This window comes from Dermacentor andersoni, chromosome 2, assembly GCF_023375885.2.
Source record: "Dermacentor andersoni chromosome 2, qqDerAnde1_hic_scaffold, whole genome shotgun sequence".
In the NCBI taxonomy this organism is placed as follows: Eukaryota; Metazoa; Arthropoda; class Arachnida; order Ixodida; family Ixodidae; genus Dermacentor; species Dermacentor andersoni.
The window spans coordinates 163,514,180-163,532,257 of NC_092815.1; the positions used below are offsets into that span (position 1 = coordinate 163,514,180).

General features: G+C 45.4%; 1 protein-coding gene across 2 annotated transcripts in view; it reads right to left on the reverse strand.

Moving 5' to 3' along the window:
- LOC126540908 (uncharacterized) overlaps nucleotides 1-18,078 on the reverse strand; it is a 314,198-nt gene that overhangs the window by 93,569 nt on the left and 202,551 nt on the right. For both annotated transcript variants that reach the window (XM_055076072.2, XM_055076073.2), the window contains exon 3: nucleotides 11,233-11,380. In XM_055076072.2, the coding sequence (XP_054932047.1) occupies nucleotides 11,233-11,380 (148 nt within the window). The remainder of the gene's footprint in view (nucleotides 1-11,232; nucleotides 11,381-18,078) is intronic.

Below are 18,078 nucleotides of genomic sequence, written 5' to 3' on the forward strand. Positions count from 1 at the left end.
AACGCTAGAAAAAAATTTCTGTTCTCGTAATATCGGAATAAACGGCTGATGACGGCGCGTTCTTCTGCGATAGGCGCGAGCGGCTGCTGACGAAGCGCTTTTTCGGAGCGCCGTGGCCAACCGCTGCCGGTAATGTCAGAGCCGAGCAAAGGTTGAAGCCGTTTCTCGTAAGTGAAGGGAAGGCGCAGCGCTGGCGATGTTTTTACAAATCACTCTCAAGACCGCTGCAATCGCGGCGCATTCGGGCGCACACAGCGCGCTGTCACGTTGTATTTTTTAACTCCGCGGGCTTTCGTTCTTCCCGAATAAAAACGGCCACGCTAAGTCTGTCTCGTTGGAAGTACAGTACCTGTGTTGGGCAATATTTGTGAAGCTCCACCACTTTCCATTGACGCGTAAACGTTTCAAGCTACATTTGAAATGTTAATTTATCTCGGCTAACTACTAAAAAAAAAGACGAGCAACAACATGGTACTGGAAGTTTAGATAAGCGTTAACAACATCCACGCGAGTTCTTTTCTGACGAACGCATACATTTTTTCAAAATCTTGGTCCAATTTAGCTGATACACCCTGTGTGTGTATATATATATATATATATATATATATATATATATATATATATATAGTATTTGCATTCGGGATAAAGATTGTCATCATTGGAGGTCGTTAACTCTTATTACATTATATCTCTTGAACGCAACACTACAGCTCGTTAAAAAGCATTACGTACGACGTGTCTCTTATAGGTAAGGGCCGTTTCCTTATGTTTAAATATTGGTGGGTCAGAACAGAAATTTACGCATGCAGTGTCATTTGTTGATGTTGATGAATTGAACACAGTTGTTGTTTTGATTCTGTAGTCGCCTGTTTGTCTGTGAATGCAGACGAGAACGTCTGCGAAAAGTGCGGCTCCCGCCAATTGCGGCGTGCATACTGTGATTCAGTTTTTGTGTTGAAAAGGATCATTAACTGCCCGAATTCATCGCGAGTTGTACTTAGTCTATGGACGTACAGTAATAAGTGAAGTGAATGCTGGACAATGGTGTCGAGACTTCAAAAAATGGCTACACAATTGTGCATGATGAAGAGAGGAGTGAAAGCGCAGTATCCAGACCGATGAAATCTTTCAGTAAGTGGATCAAGAACTGCGATTTGAACGACAATTAGCGGTTAGTTCTCTTGCTGATAACCTTCATCTTTATGAACGGATTACACAATGTTACAGAGTTCGGTGTGTAACATGCTTACCGACCAATGTAGAGAGGGAAGAATGACAAGAATTCAAGTAATTTTGAACCACTGTCGACAATACGGAGATGAGTTGTTACCCAGATTGATACGGGTCACGAGACGTGGATACCTTATACCAATGCAGAAACAAAACAGTTAGTGCAGTGGTGCCATTCATATTAGCCATAACAGAAAAAAAGTCGAGCAATCTCCTTATTAGCGTCTTTTTGTTGATTTCATGGAACGTGGGACAGCAGCTACAGCTGACATGTAGTGCGGAACGCCCGACTAACTCACACGTGCGATAAAAAAAGCGATGGTGCAAGAAACTGTCAATCAGTGTAGATATTTGGATTTGTTGGTGGTACATTTCGAAGTTTTTGTGGCAGCCGAAGAAACACGAGCACGTAGAAGAGCAAACAGACACACACAGGCGCTCACTTCCAAAAACAACTTATTTCCGGGACGTACGTTATTTTCACACGGTCACATTTTCTCGCTTTTTAAGGACGCGTCTACTGACAAGGCAACAGAGCAAAACATAGTACAGCTGACTTGCAGACTATGCAAAAACTATTATGTTCAACGCATGCGCAGGCATTCCAACGCTTTCTCTGATAATGACAAGGACGACTGGCTAACACAAGCGTTGCCAAACTCTTTAATGCTAGCACTTTCAATCAAGAGACGAGTGAATTCGCATTTGCTTCTCTCGAATAAGTGTACTTCAAATCGCGGAACCCATCCGGATATATGACGATGAATTGTGAGGAAGCCATCCGACAAAAGCTTGTTAACTTTATTGGAGTACTTCCTAAGCCTATCACTAATGCATGTGCCGGTTTCTCCTATATAACTCTTTCCACAGGTCAATGCAATTCGGCAAATGACATAGGTCTTGCAGTAAACGTACCCTTTTCTGTGCTGCGTTTTGCACGCGTCCTTTGTTTTACCTGGTTCACGGTTGGTTCACGTTGACGATGGAACTCATTTTGCTGAAAATATCCGGAAAGTTCTAGCACATGGACCGAAATTCGCCGCAGAAATCAGGAAGGCCAGGCCAGATCAGCTTTCCCTACTGCGTCTAGTGTCCCGGCTAGCACGGGAGGATAAAGCCGCAGAGTGATTTCCGAAGGCGTCGACGCTCCAAAACGCTGTAGACCTTGACCTTTAAGGGTATCTGTACGTCGCGTAGGCTCATGTGTGGTAGATAATTCGTTGTGCTTAGTAGCCGCCGACAAGGAGGCTGCGTTTGTAGTCATGACTCAGGGGTATTTTTCCTCTAAGGTTAACGAAGCCATCTCAGGCGTTTTTAGGCAGCATAAAAGTGTCTCGTTAGCTAAATTCCAAGTAAAAGGTATTGAAATGTGCAAAACCATGAATCTGAATTGAAAGCATTGAGAAGAACAACGGTAAGTATTTAGAGGTATTTTTTAGCGTGAAGACACACAAATGTAACGTCAACTTCAGGGTAAGTGTGCCTGAAAAAGGGACCTAGCCAAAGAAAATAGCCGCTTGCCTGCTAAAAACACTTAATCTTCCTGATATTAATGACCCCTTCTTTATGAAGAGTTCAAACCAAGTTTTTGAATTTGGTAAAGTACACTCTGACAAGGGGTTGAATGAATTTTCCACTGACATAAAAGACCTTTATTACTCTATTCATCAATGTGGCCTTTTAACCTGCGTTGAAGAAAACATCGACGAATTAGGTGCAGTGTGGTTTTGCAATAAAGCCGCAGCTTCCGTTCAGAGTTTTTTAGAATTACTCAAGCAATATCTGACTTCATGCTTTATTAGGTGAAATAATGTTCCGTTTCTACAGACGCAAGTGGTATGTATCTGGTTTTGTTTGGCACCCGTCCTCAGCAAACTGTATCTCGCAAAAGTAGACAGAACCTAAGCAAAGGTTCAAGGAATCGTTAGATTAAAGAGCATTCCGATATGATGATGATCTCCTTTTATTTCTTGACTTCACTTCTCATTGTCTTAAAAAAAGAAAGTGAAGGTGTTACAAGCATAATTTGTGAATGCCTTAGTCCCCTTCATGTGACTTTCGAAATGCCAACAGATTTCAGTATTCACTTTTTCGATAACATCTGCTGGTGTTATCAACCTAGGCATACTAGGCCTCCTTTAACGTACAGTTCTGCTCATTCCAAGCTTATTAAAAGGGGCACAGCGAAAATGAATTTGAACAACGCACTAAAGAAATCGCGCCCTCATTTCATTTCTTCCAGTTGTCGACAGGTAGTGCGGTTGAGTGAGGTCGGTTTTCCCAAAAAAATGTGTTTGTGTCAGTTTCTGAAGTGCTGCTGAGCAGCACTTCAGCACAATGCAGTCAAGAGAGGCTAGTTTCTCGCCATCATCCAGCACAAGGTTTGGTAAAAAGAAAAATTTCGCCATGATTCTTTAGATCCATCACCTATCGCATAACCTCAAGAAGATAGGAGTACGTGAAAAGTTGGCGTAACATTCACTGCTCCAAACAAGCTTATCACCTTGTGTGCAAAGACAAGTCCATATGGTAAAACAAAGGACGCGTGCAATAAGCAGCACAGAAAAGCGTGCGTTAACTGTAGGACCTGTGTCATTTACCGAATTCCATTGCCCTATTGAAATAGTTATATGGGACCAACCGGCACGTGCGTTAATGATAGGCTCAGGGAGCACTCCTATAACGTTCAGAAGCCTTCGGCGGATGGCTTCCTCGCAATTCATAGTCATATGTGCGGATGTGTTCTGCGGTTTGGAGATCAGTTATCAGGAAATGGGAATTCGCTCGTCCCATCGCTGAGAGTGATCTTATTGAAGAGTTTGGCAATGCTTGTGTTAGCCAGTCGTCCTGGTCATTATCAAAGAAAGAGTTGGAATTCCTTCGCATGCGTCAAACATAACAGCTTTTGCCTTGTCTGTAAGTAAGTTGTACTGTCAATTCTTCTGTTCTCTTGTCAGTAGAGACGTGCTTAAAAGGCGAGAAAATTTGAGGGTATAAAAGTGGCATTCGTCCCGGAAATAACTTGTTGTTGAAAGTTAGCGCCTGTGTCTGTCCGTTTTCTCTTTTATGTCCTCGTGTTCTTGCGCTATAAGAAACACTAAGATCAAGAGAAACTGTCGTCCGAAATAGTCTTACTCGATGACAATCATCATCATCATCATCATCATCATCATCATCATCATCAGCCTGGTTACGCCCACTGCATGGCAAAGGCCTCTCCCATACTTCTCCAACTGCCCCGGTCATGCACTAATTGTGGCCATGTTGACCCTCCAAACTTCCTAATCTCATCTGCCCACCTTACTTTCTGTCGCCCCCTGCTACGCTTCAATTCCCTCGGAATCCAGTCCGTAACCCTTAATGACCATCGGTTATCTTCCCTCCTCATTACATGTCCTGCCCATGCCCATTTCTTTTTCTTGTTTTCAACTAAGATATCATTAAGGCGCGTTTGTTCCCTCACCCAATCTGCTCTTTTCTTATCCCTTAATGTTACACTTATCATTCTTCTTTCCATAGCTCGTTGCGTCGTCCTCAATTAAAGTAGAACCCTTTTCGTAAGCCTCCAGGTTTCTGCCCCGTACGTGAGTACTGGTAAGACACAGCTGTTATAAACTTTTCTCTTGAGGGATAATGGCAACCTGCTGTTCATGATCTCAGAATGCCTTCCAAACGCACCCCAGCCCATTCTTATTCTTCTGATTATTTCACTCTCATGATCCGGATCAGCAGTCACTACCTGTCCTAAGTAGATGTATTCCCTTACCACTTCCAGTGCCTCGCTACCTATCGTAAACTGCTGTTCCCTTCCGAGACTGTTAAACATTACTTTAGTTTTCTGCAGATTAATTTTTAGTCCCACCCTTCTGCTCTGCCTCTCCAGGTCAGTGAGCGTGCATTGCAGTTGGTCCCCTGAGTTACTAAGCAAGGCAATATCAGCGAAGCGCAAGTTACTAAGGTATTCTCCATTTACTCTTATCCCCAATTCTTCCCAACCCAGGTCTCTGAATACCTCCTGTAAACATGCTGTGAATAGCATTGGAGAGCTCGTATCTCCCTGCCTGACGCCTTTCTTTATAGGGATTTTGTTGCTTTCTTTATGGAGGACTACAGTGGCTGTGGAGCCGCTATAGATATTTTTCAGTATTTTTACGTACGGCTCGTCTACACCCTGATTCCACAATGCCTCCATGACTGCTGAGGTTTCGACTGAATCAAACGCTTTCTCATAATCAATGAAAGCTATATATAATGGTTGGTTATATTCCGCACATTTCTCTATCACCTGATTGATAGTGTGAATATGATCTATTGTTGAGTAGCCTTTACAGAATCCTGCCTGGTCCTTTGTTTGACGGAAGTCTAAGGTGTTCCTGATTCTATTTCCAATTACCTTAGGAAATACTTTGTAGGCATTGGACAGTAAGCTGATCGGTCTATAATTTTTCAAGTCTTTGGCGTCCCCTTTCTTATGGATTAGGATTATGTTAGCGTTCTTCCAAGATTCCGGTACGCTCGAGGTCATGAGGCATTGTGTATACAGGGTGGCCAGTTTTTCTAGAACAATCTGCCCACCGTCCTTCAACAAATCTGCTGTTACCAGATCCTCCCCAGCTGCCTTCCCCCTTTGCATACCTCCCAGTGCTTTCCTTACTTCTTCCGGCGTTACTTGTGGGATTTCGAATTCCTCTAGACTATTCTATCTTCCATTATCATCGTGGGTTCCACTCGTACTGTATAAATCTCCATATAACTCCTCAGCCACTTGAACTATCTCATCCATATTAGTAATTATATGGCCGGCTTTGTCTCTTAATGCATACATCTGATTCTTGCCAATTCCTAGTTTCTTCTTCTCTGCTTTTAGGCTTCCTCCGTTCCTGAGAGCTTGTTCAATTCTATCCATAATATACTTCCTTATGTCAGCTGTCTTACGCTTGTTGATTAACTTCGAAAGTTCTGCCAGTTCTATTCTAGCTGTAGGGTTAGAGGCTTTCATACATTGACGTTTCTTGATCAGATCTTTCGTCTCCTGCGATAGCTTACTGGTATCCTGTCTAACAGAGTTACCGCCAACTTCTATTGCACACTCCTTAATGATGCCCACAAGATTGTCGTTCATTGCTCGAACACTTAGGTTCTCTTCCTGAGTTAAAGCCGAATGCCTGTTCTGTAGCTTGATCTGGAATTCCTCTATTTTCCCTCTTACCGCTAACTCATTGATCGGCTTCTCATGTACCAGTTTCTTCCGTTCTCTCCTCAAGTCTAGGCTAATTCGAGTTCTTACCATCCCGTGGTCACTGCAGCGCACCTTACCGAGCACGTCCACATCTTGTATGATGCCAGGGTTAGCGCAGAGTATGAGGTCTATTTCATTTCTAGTCTCGCCGTTCGGGCTCCTCCACGTCCACTTTCGGCTATCCCGCTTGCGGAAGGAGGTATTCATTATCCGCATATTATTCTGTTCCGCAAACACTACTAATAACTCTCCCCTGCTATTCCTAGTGCCTATGCCGGATTCCCCCACTGCCTTGTCTCCGGCCTGCTTCTTGCCTACCCTGGCATTGAAATCGCCCATCAGTATAGTGTATTTTGTTTTCACTCTACCCATCGCCGATTCCACGTCTTCGTAGAAGCTTTCGACTTCCTGGTCATCATGACTGGATGTAGGAGCGTAGACCTGTACAACCTTCATTTTGTACCTCTTATTATGTTTCAGAACAACACATGCCACCCTCTCGTTAATGCTATAGAGTTCCTGTATGTTACCAGCTACATTCTTATTAATCAGGAATCCGACTCCTAGTTCTCGTCTCTCCGCTAAGCCCCGGTAGCACAGGACGTGCCCGCTTCTGAGCACTGTATATGCTTCTTTTGGCCTCCTAGCTTCACTGAGCGCTATTATATCCCATATACTGCCCTCTAATTCTTCCAATAGCACTGCTAGACTCGCCTCACTAGATAACGTTCTAGCGTTAAACGTTGCCAGGTTCATATTCCAATGGCGGCCTGTCCGGAGCCAGGGATTCTTAGCATCCTCTACAGCGTCGCAGGTCGGACCGCCGCCGTGGTCAGTTGCTTCGCAGCTGCTGGGGACTGAGGGCCGGGGTTTGATTGTTGTGTTCATATAGGAGGTTGCGGCTAAGTACTGCACCAGGGTGGCCAATCCTTCTCTGGTGAGGGAGTGCGTTACCAGTTCTGGTCACCGGGATCAGGCCACACTCCAGGCCTGTTTATGCAATTTTATCAACACGCGGATTTTTTTTTTCATCCGGTGGAAAATTGCGCGGCACCGGGATTCGAACCACGGACCTCTTGCACGCGAGGCGGGTGTTCTACCTCTACGCCACCGCTGCACGAGTCTTCATACCTGTGCCCGAACCAAAGAGAAGATTTAAGATTTTGGTACCTAACTTTCTGATTCCCCACCCTACAACCCCGACGTTGCGCCCACACACTATTTTCTCTTGCATTTGAAACAGCCATTCTGCGGACAACGGTTTGACGACGACAAGGAATTCAAGACCTCTGCTGTAAACTGGTTCAATTTCCAAGCGGCGAAATTCTATGGAGATGGATAAAAGAAAGTGGGGCAGCGTTAGAGAAATTAGCAGATAACGGCAATCATGTAAAAAAAAAATAATTAGCTTTGGATGAAACTAATACCATGAGAAAATGTTTTCTAAGGAATATGTTTTATTTTGAGACCAATCGGCCCTTATTTTCGGCTATAGCTCGTACTTACGCTGAAAGCACTTTTCAGCGTATACTAACACTTCGAGCAAAGAAGTACGTTGATCTCAAGGATATCTTAACTACATACACCTAAACTAAAAGAATCTAAGTTTCTAAAAATATTTCTGGTTAAATAGCCGATCAGAGACTTTGGAATGTAGTATCAGCAATTTATTGATAGAAAACTGTCTTGCAAGTGCCAGTTTTGAGCAGTCCTACGTATTGGACACTAAGAAAATGCCTTCCGTTTTCGGTTCGAGAAAATTTAAAATATTTTGCCTGAACTCTGAGGCCACATTTCTGACAACGCATGGTAGTTTCCTCCTTGCAGTGGGAGCAAGTTGTTTGTTTGTCCGGCGGAATGACAGTCTCGTCGGATGAGCCAAGTCAGTTTATTGTTTTCAACCAATAATATTTGCTCTATGTGCATGCGATTAGTTATATATATAAGCATTCTGATATACGGCTGCTGTAGGTCTTTGAAATCGAGCGGATTGGTTTTATCACTCGCTAACGTATAGAGGTTGTATGCAGTGCTGGCATCCGCACCAAGAAAATATGTAATGAGCGAATGATGCGCTTTCTTGTTCATATAGCAGTATAGTATAGGGCAATGATTTGGTGCAGTTACGCTCCTCGATGTGTGTTTGTTTATATCTGTTAATTATGAAAGGGGTTCACTATTGATAACATTTCGTTTGGTTTCTATATATTGATTTTTAACAGCCTCTTCGGTTTCACACCATCAGCGTCTCACAAGACTGTAACAGTACTTTGGCGTTTGAAGTTATACACGATTACCTCTGAATTACATTGGTAATTGAAAGATTGCTGCCATAATTTCAAAATTACTTCAGCAGAGTTGATTTACGGCTGAAGCAGCAGGCCAAGCTTTGCGATGCAATGATAGTGACAATGATAACCAAAGTCAAAGTGACTTTGAGATTCCACTTTGTCTTGATTTTGTTTTGTTCCTTATAAATAGGTAACCACAATATCGGCAACAATCAATGGTATTTGAATCGATTCTAGCAACTTTCTCTCCTGTGAGATGGCACCGTGCACGAAGTCCTCAGATCCCCGATGTTGAAGCTGTCGATACGCGGAACCGCCTAATTACACACTTAGCAAATTTTGCAATGACAATCTCTATGCCACTCCGAATACAGGATGGGAACATCAAGGTTCTGTACAAAATTGCTTGCTCTCCGGTAATCGAGAGTAGATGTAACCACAATATGGCAACCGGCAAGGCAGATTGGTTGGAGATGACATTAGCCACAACGTTACAATGGGTGTAGTGCATGTTCGCAGCGGCAGATCCATCACACCGCACCGCACCACGCCATAGTGTGCACTGGTTCATATGGAGGAGGCCAAGCTAGAAGAAGAAAACCGGCTGAAGGCGTCACGACAGGCGACGAAAGATGCCAGGGAGAAAAAGCACACTGCCCAGCTAGAAGAAGAAAAGCTCCGGAACAAGGCGCTACGCAGCGTGGCGCCATCTTTCGAGGTGAGGCCAAACCCGCACCGTGGAGCTCACGGACCACCGGTCTCAGCGCCAGACCACCCTGTCTCAGCGCCAAAAGATGACAATGAAGTCTACATGCCTTCTATATGACTTTTAGACGTCGCTATTCGCAATGACAAATATAACTTCAGCGTACTAGAAGTTAGAGCTTGAGTGATATTACGAACAAACATTGCGAAGAACTCGGAAGTCATACATTTTTGTAACTTGTTTGGCCAGTAACTAGCGTATGTGATGCGGTCCTGTAGAGAGGGTTGGTGGCCAGAGACGGAATTTTCTAAAGTTTTGACGGATTTCCCGGATGATCTCGTTTTGTTCTTGCAACTTGCCCGGATTTTCTCGTTTGAGTGCCATTATAACGGCGTTGAATTTTAGGTCAAGGTGTCTTGAAGGTCGCCGACAACAGGAGCTAAACGGATTTCATGTTTTAAAAATGTCAGCAGTTTCTGCGCACAAAAGAAGTGTACTGCGTGTAGGATACTAGACGTATATAGGTTAATTTCCATGACGTTCATGCACACATTAAATTTGATTGTCTGACTTCACGCCACGCAGGGCCTAAACACGCAAAGCAACAGCAAATATACACGCTGACAATGCCACAGCCGAATATGCATGCGCCAATTTGCAAGATGGTTGACACTGTTTGCAACCGAGATGCGCTTACGTTCCTATCCCCTCTGTTGTGCGTATTCCTGTATCATGATTGTCTTAAGGCAAGCGATGTTTCTTCTTTTTTTCCCGGTAACTTCACTTACCGGGAAAAAAAGAAACATTGTCTGTGGGAAGGCTTTTTCATGACGCGTGACCCGGATTTTCTTCTTTGTGATGTTACCACCCACCGGAAATCCTTTAGTCTGAACGGGGCTTCACATCTTAACTGTACCCGAATGTTCTAGCAATGGCTATAGTGCAGCTCTCTTGGCAACACGTGGCACCCAGCAGTGCAGCCTTGACGCCGTTGTGTGACCAGGCCGTCCGAATGCGCGGCTGCAGCGCACATAACGTGAGTCATAATGTGTATAAGTGCTATGTTCCGTTACTGCATTGGATATAGTGAAGCGTTTGCCTTAGTCCGCAAGCATATATATATATATACAACTTCTGGGATTTTAGCTGCGATAATCACGATCTGATTATGAGGTATGTAAGTTGTAGTGAGTGACTCCGGGTTGATTTGGACCACCCAGAGTTCTTTAAGGTGCACGCAGTGCACGGTACGCGGGCGTTCTTGCATTTCGCCTCCGTCAAAATGCGGCCGCCGCGAGGGGGCGCTAGTCCCAAGACCTCGTGCATAGCAGCGCAAAGCCAAAGCCACTAAGTAAGCACGGCGGGTAACTTTGCCCCATAACCTAACCTTAGGTACTGGGCACATTTAGTTCCTGCAACACCATACCTCTATGACGTCTAGAGCTTTGCTGTATTGTATGCACGAGTGGCTGGGATTTGCGTATTCACCCGTGAATACTTTTTTTTACCTGCTTGGCAGTGGCTAAGTCACGCTTTTTTTTGCGAAATTGCGTGGAACTACATTTTTTGTTACCACGCTTGACACTATGGACTGAATAAAATAATCCTAACGCTACCTTCGTCGTTATGTTTCAATACATATTTTCTCAAGAAGCAAAAAAAGAACATAAGATTTATTGGTATGTCGCATGATTGGCGCCACAATATCGAGACACTTCGGCAGACGTGTGCTTAGACAAAAGGAAGCAATAGGCTTCCGAGCTTACTTGATCTTAAGGTTTCTCCTCAAGACCGCTGCCAAGATGACGCCACTGCCTGGATAGGGAGTAGTGTGGAAGATGTTATCGCCTATCTTGAAAGACGCTGCTTCCTTCCATCTTGCCGTGTACGCACTCTGCTCTCCCTGCGGCATACCTGTAATTGACCCCAGATCAGTATATTTAGGAGAATCACTGCAAGCTGCCAAGTCATGAAACTAGCTGCAGAGTCTGAGGGATGCAACTCATTACACGAGAGGCAACGCTGTAATTAGCTAAATGACGGGTATTTAACTGAACTTTTAATCCGATATTTGTACCAGCAACACCGTCCACTGCTTTTACCCATACGGAGTATCTATGGTCTCAGGCCAGAATTTAAAGTTGATTTTTATTTTCTACCGCGACATAAGTTGCTATTTAATGTTGTTTCGATCCGCCCGGCAAAAGGAAACATTACTAGGTGGAAAATACGAATGCGAATGAATTAGGACAAGTACTCTGATCGTTATATTAAAGCTTGAGCAACCTGCGCCGTACGAGCCTCGAGTGAATATCTCGCCAGTGAAAATGGCCATTGCATAGTTAAATTAGTTCCATCAGAACAAAACAATATGCCACTATAAAATAGAAATTCCCCTTTTATCTAGCTAGCGTGAGTTTAACGGCTGGTTAATGCAAGAACGCCGATTCGTTCGGCTTTTGAGCACTGACGCACTCTAAATTGTATTATGTTGTTTTTACAGGCACTTAACAGGCACATTTGGCTGCCAAAGTTTTTATATAAAGATAACGATGGACTTTATATTTTAGGAGAAGCCGGCAAATGCAAGCGAAATTGCTGCGCGACTGGCAACTTGATGCACTTTGCATGTATTTGCTGGCATCTCTCACGCTCGAAGAGAACAGTTTTATGTAGCATGTACTGAGCAACAGAAAGCTGTGTCGGGAGTTTTTCATGTTGCTTTACAATTTTCACATTGAGGCCTTTTATTTAATTATAATATTTTAGAAGGCGAATAATTATTTAAAGCTAATTATCTATTTCGGCGAAATGAAAAAAAAATTTGAGTATCTCCGAGCAATGGCAAACAATATTACCTTTATTGTGTCCAGATACGTGGCATTCGCATATATTTAAACTATGGCTCTAAGTTAGCTGGGACACCCTGTATTTCAGCATAGGCTTAGGGCGCGTGAGATGTATGCATAAATACACAAGTCATGACATCACTGACATATTTGTCGCTGCGTGTGCGTTATGAGATAACTGGTATGAATTACATGATATCGTCGCTGTCGTTTCATTATAACTCAATATATATCGGGGTACGACCGACATATTTCATGAAACATCATCTATGTCATGACATGAATGACATGAGAAGCATGTCATTGCGTGTTTTTCATGACAAAGGTATGGATGACTTGATGCCATTGTGGTACACTCCTAAACTTGGTATATAACTGGATATCATTGACATGGCATGCGTGAATAACCTGACCATACTGACATTACGTAAAGGCCATCACATGAATGGCATGCGTGTCATGTCATTAATGGCATCTATTGTATGAGTGTACCTTAAGGCATGACATTAATGACAAGACATGTATGAGTAAGACATGCCATGTGATCTTATGAGCCCGTGTCTCGTCACATATTCTGGTGCGTATCCAGTTATATGAACAATCCCGACGCCATCACATCATGTTATTCATGTCATAATTGACATTGACGTCCTGACCTGCATGCCAGGTCCTTCAGGTGAAGCAAACGATGTCATTTATTTCATGCCATGAATATCCTGACAAGACGTGTCAGAAAATGGACTTGGAATTAACAGTCACGTCATGACACGGATAATGACAGTTATTATTGCATACGATGTAATAATAATATTCTGATTTGATTTGACATGTTTTGAATGTAACGAATTCCATAACTGAGGCGACCTTTATGGTTTATGAACTGGATATATTCTGGATACGGATGGCATGACATGCATTTGTGGTAATAATGACAGTCATACCATGCACGTCAAAAAACAGGTGGCATAGATGCCACGAATGCATGCCGCGGCATACCTATACTTCAAGCCATGACCCCCATGAATGTCATGATAATAATGACGAATTCATGACATGCATACATACATGGCAGGGCATTATTACTATGAAAGAACCTGTGCCGGCCCAGTGGACCGAGTTGTCTAACTTGAACGGATAGCTAGCTATATGCTCACATTCGTGATGCTCGTTGAATTCCCGCTTCGTAATCCGACCCTCACCTCTGTTTCTGACGTGCGACATGCGCTCCAGACGGGCGGAACGCGTAAGATTCGTGCATGGCGGCAACAGACCACCCACTTAAGGTCGCATCCGCTTAAACAGCGTTTGAAAAGCATGTTCCCCACGAGCATTCAATTTCGAGAGCCAACGCACCACGCCCTCAAGCATGTACCGGACTTTCACGGCCCTTTTCCTCCTTACCAGGCCGCTTAATGAAAAAGGCATGATTATTCCTGGTGCACATAGTATTCGAGCGCCCCAACGCTGCATCGAATTCCCCTATGGCGGCGCTATCACGGCTGGTCCAAAGCAAACGATGCCACTCGTCGGAATGGCTATTGGCCTGGTGCGCGATGGATGGCGGGGCTGCGAACGGCGCATGTATCACGCCAGTGGGCGGATGCGCGCAATTTTGCCGGCTACCAAAGCCTGACGAACGTGTAATATATTGTTGTGGTAAATCATATCTGTTGTGAATCAGCATGCGCCGCTGACACGTGTAACCTTTAATAAAGCGTTCGCTCTTTGCCAACGGCTTCTCGAGTTACTTCAGTGGCGACGAGGCTGCCCACCACCGGGCCGTGCCTGCTCCATGGCGGCCCACACCGGACCACCGGGTTTCGACGAAACGGAAAACAGTTGGGACGCTTACCAGGTGCGTCTGCAGTCCTACTTTGAAGGTTACGACATCGTCGACTCGAAGAAACGACGAGCCCTGCTAACGGCAGCCTTAAGCACGGCAACAGTCGGCATAATAATGGTACGGTGCGCGTCGGCGAATATTCAAGAACTTACCTACGAGAAGCTGCTTGAACTGCTGGCAGAGCACTTTGCGGCACAGGGCAACGAAATAGCGGAGTCCTACAAGTTCTTCACCAGATGCCAGCGTCCCGACGAGGCAACGAAGGACTTCATTGTGGAAATTCGGAAGAAGGCCTGCAGTTGCAACTTTAGCGAGGCACGGGGGACAGGATGCTACGAGACAGACTTGTTTGTGGTCTACGTGATGCCGGCGTTCGTCGGAAGCTTTTGGCCAGACCTTCGCTGACGCTGAAAGAAGCCGAAGATATAGCGTTAGCAGCAGAGATGGCAGCTCTCAACGTTGATCACAGGATTATGGTGACGTCCGTGCCGTGAGGAGCAAGGTGCAAGGTCAACCGTATTACCACTAGACTCATCCGACCACTTCTCGACCAAGCGAAGACGTCGTTTGCCCGTGCTCTGGTAGCACTAAGCACAAGGCAGCAAAGTGCAAGTTTCGCCGGGCGGAGTGTTTTCGCTGCCGACGTAAAGGGCACCTAGCTAAGATGTGTGTATGGAAACAAGGGGTGGCCCTTTGTGAGGAGCATTCTTCAGAGAGCGACGGCAACGAACTTTGTCTACTGAGTTTGTACACTACGTCGGTAAACTTGGTCGAGCCTGTGGTTCGCACCCTCTGCTGGAGCGGAATTCCGCTGACAATGCAAGTGGACACCGGATCGCCTGTCTCCATCATTACGTGGAAAACATACTGCAAGCATCGGTATGCCTGGCCTGCGCTCCGCGAGACGTCCTTGCAGTTGTCCTGCTTTCTTGGCAAGCTTCCCGTGAGGGGTGAGCTGAAACTTCCGGTCTCGTACGCGGGAAAGACCCTAGATGCAACTCTAACCATACTTCAATGAGATGGCCCGAACTTGTGCGGGCGAGATGTCATCAGCGCATTTGAGCGTAGCGGAAGGCCCGTCTTCAGCATTCTCGGCGAGCAAACCTCCGGTGAGCAAAATGTCCCCGACAGTACTTTGGTTAGCGCACTCTTAGAGGAGTTCGGCGATTTGTTTACGCCAGGTCTAGGGCTAATTGATGGCCCCGCAGTCCATTTGCGGTTGCGGGAAAATGCGATGCCGCGGTTCTGCAAAGCACGTTCTGTGCCGTATGCAATGCGGGAGCAAGTGTCAAATGAAATAGACAGACTTGTTAAGCATGGCATTCTCTCGCCTGTCGACAGTGCAGAGTGGGCCACGCCTTTGGTTCCCGTTATCAAAAAGAATGGTTCCATTCGGTTGTGTGGCGATTTTAAGGTGACCACAAATGCTGCATGTGTCACGGAGCAGTACCCATTGCCAAAAATAATGGATATCTTTGCAAACCTAAACGGTGGTGAAGTATTCAGCACCATCGACTTGAAGAATGCTTACAGTCAGTTGCCGCTTGACGAGGAAACGAAGAAGATATTGGTCGTAAACTCTCCGAAAGGCCTGTTTTGCTTTAATAGGCTACCTTTTGGTGTAGCCTCTGCTCCTGCGATTTTTCAGAGACGCATGGACGGCATCCTGCAAGGCATTCCGGGCATTCAAGTATATTTGGACGATGTAGTAGTCGCGGAGAAACGCGGCAACTGCGAGACGCTGCGGTAAGTTTTCAGACGTTTCCGGCAACACGGTGTCAAGCTGAATCCGCAGAAATGCAAGTTCCGACAAGCATAAGTTGAATTTCTGGGACATCGTATAAATACGAACGGATTGTTACCTAAGATGGACAGCATTGCTGCAATAATGAAAATGCCGAAGCCAACTGGTGTTGCGGAACTACGGGCGTTTTTGGGCTTCGTGACCTACTACCACTCATTTCTGGGAACCTTGGCTACTGTTCTAGAGCCGCTGCATGAACTGCTAAGAAAGAACACACGCTGGCAGTGGGGAGCGAGACAAGATAACGCGTTCCGAGCAACAAAGCGGCTGGTAGAGGAAGCTAAGTTCTTGGCGCACTACGATTCAAGTAGGCTGGTTATCTTGGAAACCGATGCGTCGTCGAGTGGCGTCGGCGCAGTGCTATATCCCAGAGTAAATGGGCAAGATCGACCAATTGGGCTCCGGTCGCGAACGCTTTCAGCTGCTGAGCGTAATTACGCGCAAATTGAAAGAGAGACATTGGCAGTTGTCTTCGGGGTTACAAAGTTCCGGGAATATCTGCTCGGGAATCATTTCACGCTTGTTACAGATCACAAACCTCTTCTGAGCCTTTTCAGCCCTGACAAGCCTGTTCCCGCCATGGCCGCTGCCGGGATTCAGCGTTGGTCCCTCTTGCTAAGCGCCTACAACTACAAAATTCAGTTCAAGCCAGGAAAGACGTTGATTCCTGCAGACACCCTCAGCCGTTTACCGGTGCGGCAGGAGCATAACAACACTAAGGCATGATTAGATTCCACCACGAACTTCAAGTACATACGCCATGAAGAAAGCATTCCTCAGTTAAATTGTGTCACTAGTATTTAACCACTTGTTGCACAAAACATCCTTGTATTGTATTATAGGACGAAATAAAATGCTGCTTGTGCAGTTCTATTTCATTTCTAGAAAAAGAATTTATGAAAAATTACCCCGACAACGACGTGGGCGATCTAAAGGTTCTGTTTTCGCTTGACTCCGCGTCGCCCCCGCTTTCGCGTATCTGTAGTTATAGCGCAGCGCTGCGCTGGTTTTGCTGGCTCGCGACACTCGCACAAAGTGCACATAGCGGAGAATTCAATTTCCATGCGATGCCGTGGGATGCCCGAACGGTCTCGGCCACCTGACCACAAAGCAGCTGCAGCGGCGAATGCGCCGCTCTGTCTTGGCTCGTTACCGCCGTCTGTCACGGCGGGCGCCCTTTTACTTACTGACAGCAGCAAGGCGTGGTGATGGCATATCTAACGTCACCACTCCCCCGGCAGGGTGGCGGGAGATGTGAATTTTGAAAAGGTATTAGAACCGTTAAGATGCAATTTTCTCGCAAACAAAATCTTTTCCTGGCACGAAACAGGCGTGGCGAGGTTTCTGGAGTGGTATTTGAACGCCCCACGTTGACTTAGTATTTGGAATTTAGTGTCGCTTTAAGTAATTAAGCTTAATAAGCTTTAATGACGTGTGCTGAGGAATCACCGGCGCCCCAGCAACCATTGAGGACGTATACTAATCTAACGTAGGATAAATGCTGGCCTTCTCGTGAAACATATCTCCACCCATCTTCTTTCTGCAATTGTATCAGCCTACAATAAACACATCACCACAAAAATTAACTCACTCATGTACTATAACATTATATATCATACTAAGAATCATTTTGAGAAATGTGTGCTATAAGCGTTCGTCAGAGCTATTCAAAAATGTTTGTGCTTTTGTACAAACACATGTTTGTTTGTTAGTTTAGCAATTATATGGCAACTCCAGACGCATCCTCGCCGTCCGCGTATTGGGGATATTCAGCATAGAGTCCATGGGCGATAACACCGTCGACGCGCGCCGTCCATCCATCCATTCATCCACCCATTCATCCACGCCGACCCAGCTACCCAAGATGCCCATCAATTCGGAGCACTAAATAGTCGCTCGTGACCCTGACTCCCTCGTGGTTCTTCTGTCATCGATCTTAGCGCTTCATTATATGATTGACGGCATACAGTCGTCGTTATATTTACGTCGATTCCGTGGTCTGTGTTGGGTAATACCTTGGGAAACTTATTATGTGCTCGTGGCGTGATGCACTGTGTTGTCATTCCAGGTTTGTCGCGTCACGCCGTCGTCGTCACGCTATCGTCGCTGAACAGTC